Below are 12348 nucleotides of genomic sequence, written 5' to 3' on the forward strand. Positions count from 1 at the left end.
CGGTTGCCACTTGCCGGGCTGGTAAAGCAGGGCTTGCGCACGCAGATTCTTCTTCTCCTGCGGCGTCGGACGGAGACCTCGCGCTCGCGGGCCTCACCGCAGATCTTTCTGGCCGATAAATATCGGGCGTCGACCGTCGAGCAGGCGAGATATTTTCCTCCGCCGCGCCACCTGGAAAAAGCGCCGGCACGTAGGCGTAAAGGAACAGGAGGCGCCTCCGCTTTGCTTTCATACTTGCGTCCCCATACGGCCGTGGCTTCCTTCCTTCGTCTACTTTGGTCATTCTCTCCGTGCCGCCTCTCTCCTCCCCACGGCCCGGCGAAATCCCATAAATATCTTCTTCTTCCCCCACGATTTCTTGATCCGCTCTAGCGCTCGCCGGAATCTTTCTGCCCTTCTCTCACAAATCGCTTCTTCCTTGATCTCCTACCGCTCCACAGAGAGTTCACAAAAAAATATCTACGAGGAGAAGATCTCGTATTCGTATAGTTTCAGGACAAAAAAAAACAATCGTTTCTGCCCCCTTGTTGGTTCCTTCTTTTCTTCGGAAGGAAGGATCAGATGGGTGGTATGTCTCTGGAGCGACCGATTAAGGCAGAGCGGGTGGCCCAGGTAATAATCAACGAACTGTTCTTTGTTCTTATTGGCACATCCTGTTTACTGAGTTTTTCTGAGTTATCTTCATTCTCAGTTTTCCATACCGCTCATTAGTTCCATTCCATGTGCTTCTTTTATCATGATAGCTACGCAGTCTATGGCTATATGATGCCTGCTTGTTCGATCTGCTAGAACTATTCGGTAAATTTCATGGTCTATTAATTGTGTTTGTCTGAATCGTCATGCCATTGTTTAGAATGAGTTATTTTCACATAATACTACTCTCTTTTCACAAAATGAAAAAAAAAATTCACACACAGTGCTCCTGCTCATTATGTGCATACAGTTGAACGAGTAAGTAATGAATACAGTACTGCTCTCGCATTTTTTCAATAGAACAAGTTTGTCTTTGAACATGAATACGGAATCCCTCCTTTGCTTCATGTTGCTAGCAAATACCTATACCCTGGAAATATGCTGATTTATTGGTGTCATCCTGTTCTTTGACAGGGTAATCAGTTTTCAGACTTGGTGTCAGCAGGCTGGACAGATGAGACGCACACGCTTTACATAAGCTCCATGGAAGCTTCTTTCATGGACCAACTCTACAATCATGGACGCAATGCGAACCACAAGGATCCAAGCGGCGATGGGTTCAAGGTTCTCCGCGGTGGAGTGTGGGAGAAACTCAAATTTGAGCGGACCAATGCTTCTGCTCCAGTCAGTGGCAAATGCCGCCTGCCTGCGAGCCCGTGGATCCGACATTTTAGACCACGTGAATACAACGGTAATACAGGAGGTGATGGGGAAGAAACTTCAGTGGGTGATCACGAATCGGGTATCCGAACTGTCCATGGGAGGACTTCGCTGTCGCATGGAAGGGAATTGGGAGCTTACAAGGCAGCAAACCTTCTCGCTGAAAATGCAGGTAGCTAGCTTAACTCAATTGCCTCATTTGGTGTCTGGTGCATTACAAATTTACAATACACACTTATGTTTTTTTAGCACTAACTGATTTTTTGGAAGATATGCATGAACAATGAAAAAAAATCATTGTGCTTAAGCTCCAACATATAGTACACTTGTGGTTCTTTCTGTCTGAATGTACCTATTTTAACAGTTGGATATGGGCGCAGTAGAATGCTGCTAACATGTTCTGAAGCAGCGTCCTGCCATGAACTAAATTTCTGATGCCAATTTTCTCTCTGCAGAGGTCTCTGATCAGAACTTTGCTGATGATGAGGGGGAAGTTGATGCAGAATCAAGTAAAGCATGCAAGAAAAGGAGATTAAGCATTACTTCCATGTACTGCGACCGAATGATCAAGTGAATCCACGTGATTAACTATATTAGTCAAACGTTATGAAAAGCAACAAACCCAGTTACTCAAAAGAGCTTCTTTGCTACCTCAAAATCTATTGGGAAATTGGAGCCAGGATGCTCTGAAGTAAAACATGACAGAGTATTTCTCAGTATATGTGCAACCAGCAGTTAGTACTGAGGAGTTAAGTGTTGGCGTTTTAACAGATTAGATTCTTCTGGTTATGTATCTGTCTATTTTGCAGTTTCCTTTAGCTTGAGTAGTCCACTCGAGTCACTATCCTGTGAGGCAACTCATTCACCACTTGTAGCTAGGTAATATGGTTTATTTTAGAGTGAATTCCATTTTTTATCTCTTAGTTTGACTTTTGTGACACTAATAACCCCGTCTAGCAGAAATTCTTTCTGTTTACCCCATTTAGTAAAACTTATGCCAGGCTTTACCCCCTTTAATCAGTTACACGTTCACATCGTGTTGTGCTCTCTCTATCTCACATGCAATCCTTGGCAAGTTGGCATTATAGTCTTCCTATTAGTACCACGCTAAGGCACTAGCATTGTGCTCCCGTCCATTGGCGAAATAACAAACGGTTTATCGGATTGTGCAACCAAACGTTGCCGCAATAGTTGTGTTGGCAACTACCCCGTAGTCTTGTTCTGCTGGCTGGGGACAACTAAATAAGACTGAATTCAGCTTCATCATTCTAGTGCTTTAGTTGTAGTCTACATATTGATGTACGTATATGTTTTTTCTTTCGAAAATTTGATGTACATATATGTTGGTTGTACTCTTAATACAGTCACTTTTCTTGTTTTGCTACCAGTACATAATAGCACACCCGGCATTTGCATTGGGCTAACTTCTCCATAGGTTTCAGCCATCGATTGATGCAAGTAATGGTAGGAGATGAGGGCAAGAAAACTGGTCAGGCTACGCCAGCAACCGGCGAGAGAGGACGCGTTGTGCGGTACGGTGGCATAACAAAATGGGGGAGGACTATGAGGAAAATATTGTAAAGGTCTAAAGGATAAAATATGCTAGGTTCAAAATATACCTCCAATGTTAAAAGACACATAGTACACGATAACTTCGTCCAGCTAAAAACATGGTAAACCATTAAATGGGGTAAAAGTTGGCACATGTTCAGCTAAATGGGGTAAGCTGGAGGAGTTTTTGTTAAATGGGGTAATTGTTGTCACAAATGTGAAACTAGAGGGTAAAAAACGGAATTTACTCTTTATTTTATTAGATATAAGTGTAATGCATTTGTTGTTGTTGTGTGTTTGACGACTGCTTCTTTCCATGTGCATGAAGTGTTCATGTTTGTTTGCACGAAAATGAGTGGTCTTAGATTATTGCTTTTTCCCACAGTTCCATGGATGTTACACACATGTTGGTATAATGGACCAACTAAATTGGAATGTTGTTCATAAGAAATGGAATGACTGAAGTGTCATTCTTGAGGGAATTTACCGGAATCTCTCTCTTGCACTTTCCTATACATGGGGGCTCCATGTTTTTTCATTAGCGGCACCCCAACCCACCAGAGTTCAAACTTCAGGTTTGACACTTTGGTGTCTCATTAAAAATGCGTAATATTTTTCAGTGGGAGGCGATGTTCCCGTCGATAGCGAGGCACTGATACGTCCCAAACGTATCTATAATTTCTTATGTTCCATGCTACTTTTATGATGATACTCACATGTTTTATACACACTTTACATCGTTTTGATGCGTTTTCCGGAACTAACCTATTAACGAGATGCCGAAGTGCCAGTTGTTGTTTTCTGCTGTTTTTGGTTCCAGAAATCCTAGTAAGGAAATATTCTCGGAATCGGACGAAATCAATGTTCAGCATCCTATTTTTTCAAGAAGCTTCCAGAACACCCGAGAGCCACCAGAGGGGAGCCCTGGTGGGCCCAGATGATAGGGCGGCACGGCCAGGGCCTGGGTCGCGCCCCCCTGTTGTGTCATAGCCCCGTCAGCCCTCCGACTCCGCCTCTTCGCCTATTTAAAGGTCCCTGACCTAAAACCTCGATACGGAAAAGCCACGGTACGAGAAACCTTCCAGAGCCGCCGCCATCGCGAAGCCAAGATCTGGGGGACAGGAGTCTCTGTTCCGGCACGCCGCCGGGACGGGGAAGTGCCCCCGGAAGGCTCCTCCATCGATACCACCGCCATCTTCATCAACGCTGCTGTCTCCCATGAGGAGGGAGTAGTTCTCCATCGAGGTTCGGGGCTGTACCGGTAGCTACGTGGTTAATCTCTCTCCTATGTACTTCAATACAATGATCTCATGAGCTGCTTTACATGATTGAGATCCATATGATGAGTTTGTAATCTAGATGTCATTATGCTATTCAAGTGAATTTTACTTATGTGATCTCCGGAGACTCCTTGTCCCACGTGTGTAAAGGTGACGATGTGTGCACCGTGTGGGTCTCTTAGGCTATATTTCACGAATACTTATTCACCGAGTTATGATTTGAGTTGGATGTCTCTATGAAATTGTGGTGTGTTAGTACCTCCTGTGAATGCTCAAAGTGACAGCGTGGGGTGTTCATTAGTACTTGGGAATGCATCTTTAAGGTTTGCCTACATGATGAATTAGTGTTCGTTATCTTGCCACAGAGTAATTCAGAGTAGCATAGTGAAGTGCTTATTTATATCCCTTTATGATTACAATGTTGAGAGTGTCCACTAGTGAAAGTATGATCCCTAGGCCTTGTTTCCAAATACTGCAATCATCGCTTGTTTACTGTTTTACTGCATCTTTACTTCCTGCAATATTACTACCATCATCTGCACGCCAGCAAGTACTTTTCTGGCGCCGTTACTACTGCTCATATTCATCCATATTACTTGTATTTTTTCGTCGTGGTGAACAGACAGATGCCATAGGATGGCTTAAGTTGGGGCCGAATGGACGCTAGAGGATTCGGGGGAGGGTTTGTGATTAGATGGGATGAACTTCCGGATGGTTTCCTCAAGAACTTAGCCACGGCTAGAGGTTGAAGAAGAAAGACATAAGGAAGAACTCGCTCTAGATCATCTTCTTTATTGATCTCCACAGGTTACAAGTTTGTGCTTACAGGATCTCTCTTTCTCTACTGATCGTCGCCCCCGAGTACGGGTGTGCCCCCTCTCCTTATATAGGGGAGAGGGTGGCTTACAGGGGAAGAAACCCTAATAGCATCTTTGACTAGACGAACTACTTTACAAAGTTACTTTAATCATAGATGACACCGGGGTCTTCTTTAATCAGGGAGGCTGACGTCCTCCGGCTTCTTTCATCGTCATCCTCCTCTTTATCGCTAGGCCTTCGTTTAAAGCTACTTTGCTTAGCTCATCTTTGTCCTCTAGCTCTGGAGAGCATCTTTGACCAGTCCTGCCGACGTGCTACAGTGTGCTTCTTACCGGTAGCCCGGTGTCTTTTCTATCCGGTTCCGGTATACCCCTTCTGGGGATACCGGCTTAGCTTTACTTAGCCAAATCCTTAACTTCGTGCTCCGGTACAAACATTAAACCGGTATCTTGATGGCCTAACCATCCGGTTTTGGCATGCCTTTGGCATACCGGGGGCCATCCCCCCAACATTAGTCCCCGAATCTGGTATAGTCTGGCGGATTCTATCCAACAGACCATGCCAGGTTCTCACGTCTTTGGATACCGGTTTAATCTATCCGGCGTTTAGCTTAGATCCGGCATCTTTGCCCGGACTCACGTTTTCTCTCTTTGCAAGGCATTTTCCGGTATATTATCCTCTGGCATCTTAGTCATTAAACACCTCCTCGGTGAAGTCGAGAATTTCTCGGGCCCCGCACCTGTCAGTGACATGCGCACTGTGACCGACGCGTCAGTGTTAGGGGTCACTTCCCTTCGGCTTCCGCGCGTGTATTAACTGCCTCACAGCGGATCCTAGCCACCGTTCCGGATCCGTGTGCACCTCCCTGTGGCTTTCTGTTTTTACGCGTGTATCGCTGCGCCACGCGGCGGCCGTGGAGCGAACCATCGCGGCCCGCGGACCGAACCGCCGCGGCCCGGCGGTTTTCGGCCCACCTCTCTCTCTTCCTTTATAAGGCGAAACCGCTCCTTCTTCTTCCTCTTCCCACATTCCCCACTTCTTCGCGCACAGTGTCCTTTGCTCTCTGCGCCTCCGCCGCTTCGTTCGTCGCTCGAGCTCCGCCGCCCGGCGAATCTTCGCTACTGCTCCGCCGGACGTCGCCGAACTTCGCCGCGCGAAGAACCTCTGCGGTGCTCCTCTCGCGGTCGCGGCATTGGTGTTTCCTCAAGCTCCTCTCCACCTCGCCGTCGACGGACCTCCTCGCCAACCGCAAGCTCGCCACTCCACCGGCGAGCCACTTCCTCTGTGACTCCGCCGCCTCAGGTTAGGCTCAATCTGCGTTTACCCCTCTTTTGCTTGCTTTCTAGATCTTGAGTTGGTAGTGTATTTACTTCTCCTTTTCTTTTGCTTTTTCTCTTACTCATAGATCTTCGCGCGGGGGTAAATCGTGGGGTTCGTGTTTCTCCGCGTCCAATCTCATGTCTAGTGAGGAGTCTTCCTCTGCCTCTTCTTCTGCCTCTTCCTCCGATAGCCGCCATAGCCAATCCTCCGACGGATTAACCGCCGATCTTGTCCAGATGGACATCGATTCCGGTAGCGACCAAGAAGCCGGTAGCTCTAGCCAAGCTTCCGGCGTAGATCCCGCCGGTATCACACGCGGGGCCTGGATGGGCTCTAACGTTAGTCAGTACGAAATTGACTGGCTTTACCGGTCCAGGAGGATTCCGGAGGGAGTATCCTGCCGGCTCCCTGGCGACGAGATTGAACCGGTGCTTGAACCTGGTGAACGCGTTCTTTTTCTCGCTCACTTCGAGCGCGGCTTCGGCCTTCCCGCCTCTCCTTTCTTCCGGAGTTTCCTTGATTTTTACCAACTCCAACCTCACCATCTTCCCGGCAACGCCGTTTTCTACCTCTCTTGCTATGCCACCTTTATGGAGGCTTATATCGGCATTCGTCCCACTCGCGAGACGTTTGCCCGTTTCTTTGCTCTTCGGATCAATTCCGTTCAGGGCAAGGAAATTCCTAAACCCAAACCCCCCGTACAATGCGGGTCTTGCATCATCGGCTCCCGCCAAGGGAGCCCTTTTTTCAAGTTTTCTGGTCTCGAGTCATGCCGGCTATGGCAAGGGACCTTCTTCTACGTGAAGAACGACGGCGCCGCAGATCTCATCGATCTGCCGCCTTTTAATCTGGCGCCGCCCAGAAAAATCAACTGGAGCTACAACCCGAAGACAGATCACATCGAAACAAACCGGGTGGTACGCTTCATGGAGAAGCTGACGAAGGAGACTAACATCTGCTCCGATGATATTATCCGCGCCTTCATCTTGCGCCGGGTGCTTCCTCTTAAGCGTCGCACTCATAAGATGAGCGAGATGTACGGTCCCGGTGATCCTACCAAGATCACCGGACTTCCTCTCAGCAAGAAGGACATTGTCCTCAAGGCTAGGCAGATCCGCCGATCGCCATGCCGGATGATTGGGAATGGGGCCTCCGGCCCTCGGTTCCACTAACCCTCCGACCCAAGAAGTAAGAAATTACGCAACTCGGGTCGGTTTACCGGTAACTTTTATACTGTGACTAACCCTTTTTTCTTTTGTTTTCAGGCCAAGGACCGCTTCCCCCGCATTGACTCAGACCGGCGAGGCCCTTGCCGGAAGCGTGCTCTGGACAAGTTCGACCCGGACCCCTACATTCATTGGCAGGACCTGAAGATGGGCCGGACTCCAGCCTCGCGCCTCGGCAAATCTCCACCGGAACCATCCGGTTCGTCTGACGACCTGACCTTGCTTGAGGTAGCTCTTCTTTTTGATCTCTCATATTCTTCTGTTATTGTTCCTCTGTAGATGTTCCCTCAGCCAACATCAACCCACAGGTCCATGAGCACGTTCCTCCTCTGCAGACCGAGGCAGGCCAAGAGTTTGTGGAGAAACTCATGGCCCAAGGCCAAAAGAACAAGGCTCCGGCCTCTGACGCCGGTTCGATCCAGGCCCCTGCATCCAAGCACTTCCGGATTGAACCCTTTGCGGGGAAGGTCGCAGGCGTGAGGCGCTACAAGAGCAGGCAGATGCCGACCTCTTCTGGGTAAGGCCCCGTTTCTCTGCTTGTTTTGTTTTTACTGAGTTCTTTTCCGGTTGCTTTTTTCCAACCCTTTCTTTTTCTCTCTTTCAGCCCCGCGCTCAAGCTCGGCCCCAGGCCTGAGGGCTCTGCCGGATCCGCAAGGACCTCAACTCCTCCTCCTCACTCAAGCCCGGCACCGTCTGGTGCCGGCATCACCTCTGCCTCCCCTCTGGGAGGCACTGCAAGTTCGGGGCGCGCGGCCCCTATACCGCCAGATCACCGCGCGGAGGAGGACCTTGTCTCCCCTCCCGAGAACCAAGACACCGGCGCCAGCAACATCGGCGCCGGAGAAGAAGCTGCCGGGCGGGCGGAACCTCTGGTTCCTCCCGTCCTAGGAAAGAAGAAGAAGAAGAAGAAGACCAAGACGTCTTCCCCCTCCAGAGCCGCGCCGGAAGCTTCCGCGCCGGCAAGCTCCAACCCGGGTGACGCGCCTGGCGCTCCCCCTTCTCCCAGGGCCACGCCAACGCCACCGCCGGAAGCTCCTCGCACCGAGCCAGCCGGTGCCACCCCAACGGCGCCGCCGCCCAAGACCTTGACGCTCGTCAAGGGGAAGGCAATGGCCTCTAGTGCCCCTCCGGCGGCCAGCAGCCCTTGGTGCTGCACGTCGCCCGCGCCGCTAGCGCTGCCGGCGAGAAGGCCACCGGCCTGCTTGGCCGGATCACCGAGTTCCAGCGCGAAGGCCGGGAGCTGGGGCACTTTTTGCCCTACGCGGAGAAGTGGAACGCCGCGGACATGTCCAAGGCGACCCGCGGCCTGGGCAAGGATCGGCTACCGATGCCTGACCCTGTTGGTGAGCGGTGCTCAGAAGAGCACTTCATGCGGCTGCGTCGGGCCGTCAAGGAGCTGGACAGCGCGTGGTTCGATGCCACGAATAACATGATGGTAAGTCTCACAAAGCCTGTTCCATTTTTTGATTTATCTTGGTTTCTCTTCTTCTGGCTCTTTTCTATCTTTCCTTGAACTCTCAACTTTATGCCGGTTTCTCTTTTTTGCTGAATCTTGTCTATTCTCCCAGACCCCGAGTTTCGTCTTGAGAGCGTAGCTCTTAGCGCGAAACTTAACTAAAAACGCGCGAAACCGGCATAGCCAGTCCCCAATTTTCGGGTTAAGATCTTTGCTCTTAGCTAATCATCATTTCCTTGAACAGACCACGGCTGACGCTCGGAAGATCCTCTTTGAGGAGCTTCTTTGCGAGCACCGGGACCTCGCTGAGGCACACAACAAGTGCCAAGGTAAATCTCTGCGCCTCCGGCATCTTTTTACCGGAAAGCTTTCTTTCTCTCAATCCTTAACACTTATGATTTTCTGTTTCAACAGCCATCCGGAAGCTTCTATTGAGGCCCTCAGGACGCAGCTTGCCGCCGCCCAAGGTACAGCTTCCTGTTTTCCAGTTAACTTGCTTTCTCTACATTGTATCAGTACAACTTTGCTAACACTCTCTTTCCGGGTTCCAGAGAAGAAGGACCAGCTCATCCGGCAGCATCAGGAGGATCTGAGCGCCCAGAGAACCAGCTACAAGGAGCTCAAGGATCAGCTTATCCAGCTTGGTCTTGACCATGCCAAGGCGCTGAAGGCTGCTGAATCCGCTGCGGAGGCCAAGCTGCATGAGGCGCTGGAGGATGCTGGCAATGCCAAGGCGCGGAAGGCAGCCGAGGACAAGGCCGCGCGGCTGGAGGCGGAACAGAAGGAGTACGACCTTCTGGTTACGCAGACTGACGCGCTTGCCCTCCGTAAGTTTCTCTTTTTTTCTTTCCGGTTCCTCGCTTATAAGCTTATCTCGTTCCGGTAGCATGTGCTTAGCTTCTTTTCCTTGTCTTGCGGGGCTCTTCCCGGACTCCCGTGCGTTTGCCGTGAAGAAGGTTGGAGAGCGCCGGGTGCTACGTGCATATGAGAACCCGGGTGCGCCCCGGGATCCCTATGACCACCTGGTTGCGCCGAACGCGCGGGTCTCCCACATGCGCTGCGTGGATCGGAATCTCTCTGACATTCCGCAGTGGCCACCCAGCTCTACGAGACTCTTTGGCCTGGAGAAGAAGTGCCAGACACCTTCTCCCTCATCAGCGACCGCATGAAGGGTGCCGGCCGAAGGATCCGAGAGTGGCAGTGCTCTGCTGCCCGTGCCGGAGCAGACTCAGCGCTTCGCGTTGCCTGCTCCTGGTACCCGGAGCTGGACCTGGACGCCTTCACCGGCGTGCGCGAAGGGGCTGAAACCGACCTGGACCCGGTCCTCACCGCTAAGCGGCAGGATCAAGCGTACCACATCACGGAGTACGCTGATACGCGCACCTTCATCCCCCCTCCTGCAGACGTCAAGGACTATCTGAGCGACGAGGAGGAGGGTGAAGACGCTGATGAGGCCGGAGCCGGTGACGCGCCTCCAGAGGGTCCTGAAGCCAACGACGCTCCTCCCGAAGCCCTCGTTGCCTGAATGTTGCCCGTTATCTCGATTGCTCGTGATATGCTTGCCCTGTTCAACTTGGAAACAAGGTGCCGTTAAATTCTACCCCGGTATGTCGGGGTCTATGATGTAAGATAATACTTAATCTCTATTTTGGTTGTGGTACAACAGTTTATGCCGGTACGCTATACCGGTAGTTAATTAACTTATGTTTGCCTTAGCATATTTGCTTGTTGATTTTCTTTTTCTTGCACTGCAATGATTCCGAAATTGTTTCCGCATCCAATTCGATGCGTACTTGGCTCTTTTGCTTTGGCTCTGCCTACCTTCTCTGGGCGTTTTTGGCGTATGAGCACAAAGTTCTTTTACCAAGCAAGCACTTTCTTGAACTTAGAAATAACTCGAAATTTTTGCAAAAAACCGGTACAACCGAGGTTAGTTAAATTTTTCCGGATTGTTCTTTCCCGCTCTCCCTCTTCGCAGTTCATGTGCTTATCCCCTACCGGTTTATCTTGCTTGACATGAAGCCGGGTTGCGGACAGCAGCAGAGTCGAAGACTCCGGTAGGGTTTAGCACACTACTAAACCGGAAAGAAAAAACGTTCAATATGCAACCGGTAAACTGAAAAAATAAACATGTTACATGCAACTTTAGTAGGGATAGTCCCCGAGACTCATTCGAGGTTCCGACATCTTTTATTCATAGCAAATAAGGTACAAAAAGGAACTTCTTACACCACACTTCAAGAGTAGAAAGGACGCAATAGAGCTACATTCCACGGACGTTTGGTCTCCTCTCCGGACCTGTCCGCCTTTCCTTTCTTCCATTCCTGTGCATCAATCAGGTAATAGGCATCATTGTGGAGAGCCTTGCTCACAATGAAGGGTCCTTCCCATGGGGGGAAAGTTTGTGCCGGCCTTCGATGCGCTGCACCAGGCGTAACACTAGGTCTCCTTCCCGGAACACCCTCGGGTTAACCTTCCGGCTGTGATAGCGTCTGATGTTTTGCTGGTAAATGGCTGTTCTTGCCAAAGCTAATTCTCTTGCTTCTTCTAGCAAGTCCACATCGTTTTCTCGGGCCTCCTTTACCTCTTCTTCGGTATAGAGTTGCACCCTTGGTGAATCATGGAGAATGTCGATTGGTATGACCGCTTCTGCTCCATAAACCATAAAGAATGGAGTGTATCCGGTAGACCGGTTTGGAGTTGTTCTTATACTCCACAGTACGGATGGTAGCTCATCGAGCCAACACCCCGGCGATTTTTCCACCGCATCGATGAGTCTTGGTTTGATACCGGAAAGTACCAAAGCGTTTGTTCTTTCAACTTGGCCATTGCCTTGTGGGTGTGCCACTGAGCACAAATCCAACCGGATATTGTTGTCCTCACAAAATCTTTTGAACTCACCTTGAGCAAAGTTTGTGCCATTGTCAGTGATAATGCTATGTGGGTAACCATACCGCAAAATTACATCTTTTAAGAACTTCACCGCTGTGCGCCCATCACATTTTGCAATGGGTTTCACCTCTAGCCACTTGGTGAATTTATCCACCATAACCAAGATGTGGGTCATGTTTCCCCTTGCGGTTTTGAATGGGCCAACCATGTCTAGGCACCAAACGGCAAACGGCCAAGTTAGCGGTATGGTATTTAAACCGGATGCTGGGGTATGGTTTTGCTTGGCGTACCTCTGGCACCCATTGCATTTTCTTACCAGATCCTCCGCATTTTCCAAAGCCATTGGCCAATAGAACCCATGCCGGAACACTTTTGCCACTAGCGCCCTCGACGAAGCGTGATGCCCACATTCTCCTCGGTGAATTTCCTCGAGCATTTCTTTTCCCTCTTC

At 50.0% G+C, this 12348-nt stretch overlaps 1 protein-coding gene across 1 annotated transcript; it reads left to right on the forward strand.

Annotated features, from left to right (window-relative positions):
* Positions 1–265: 265 nt before the first annotated feature.
* LOC124692576 (cold-regulated protein 27-like) lies at positions 266–2377 on the forward strand. The gene is made up of 3 exons (XM_047225975.1): positions 266–612; positions 1108–1525; positions 1809–2377. The coding sequence occupies exons 1-3, from the start codon at positions 562–564 to the stop codon at positions 1925–1927; spliced, it is 588 nt and encodes a 195-aa protein (XP_047081931.1). The 5' UTR covers positions 266–561; the 3' UTR covers positions 1928–2377.
* The last annotated feature ends 9971 nt before the right edge of the window (positions 2378–12348 follow it).

The sequence above is a fragment of the Lolium rigidum genome, chromosome 1 (assembly GCF_022539505.1).
Source record: "Lolium rigidum isolate FL_2022 chromosome 1, APGP_CSIRO_Lrig_0.1, whole genome shotgun sequence".
NCBI lineage: Eukaryota > Viridiplantae > Streptophyta > Magnoliopsida > Poales > Poaceae > Lolium > Lolium rigidum.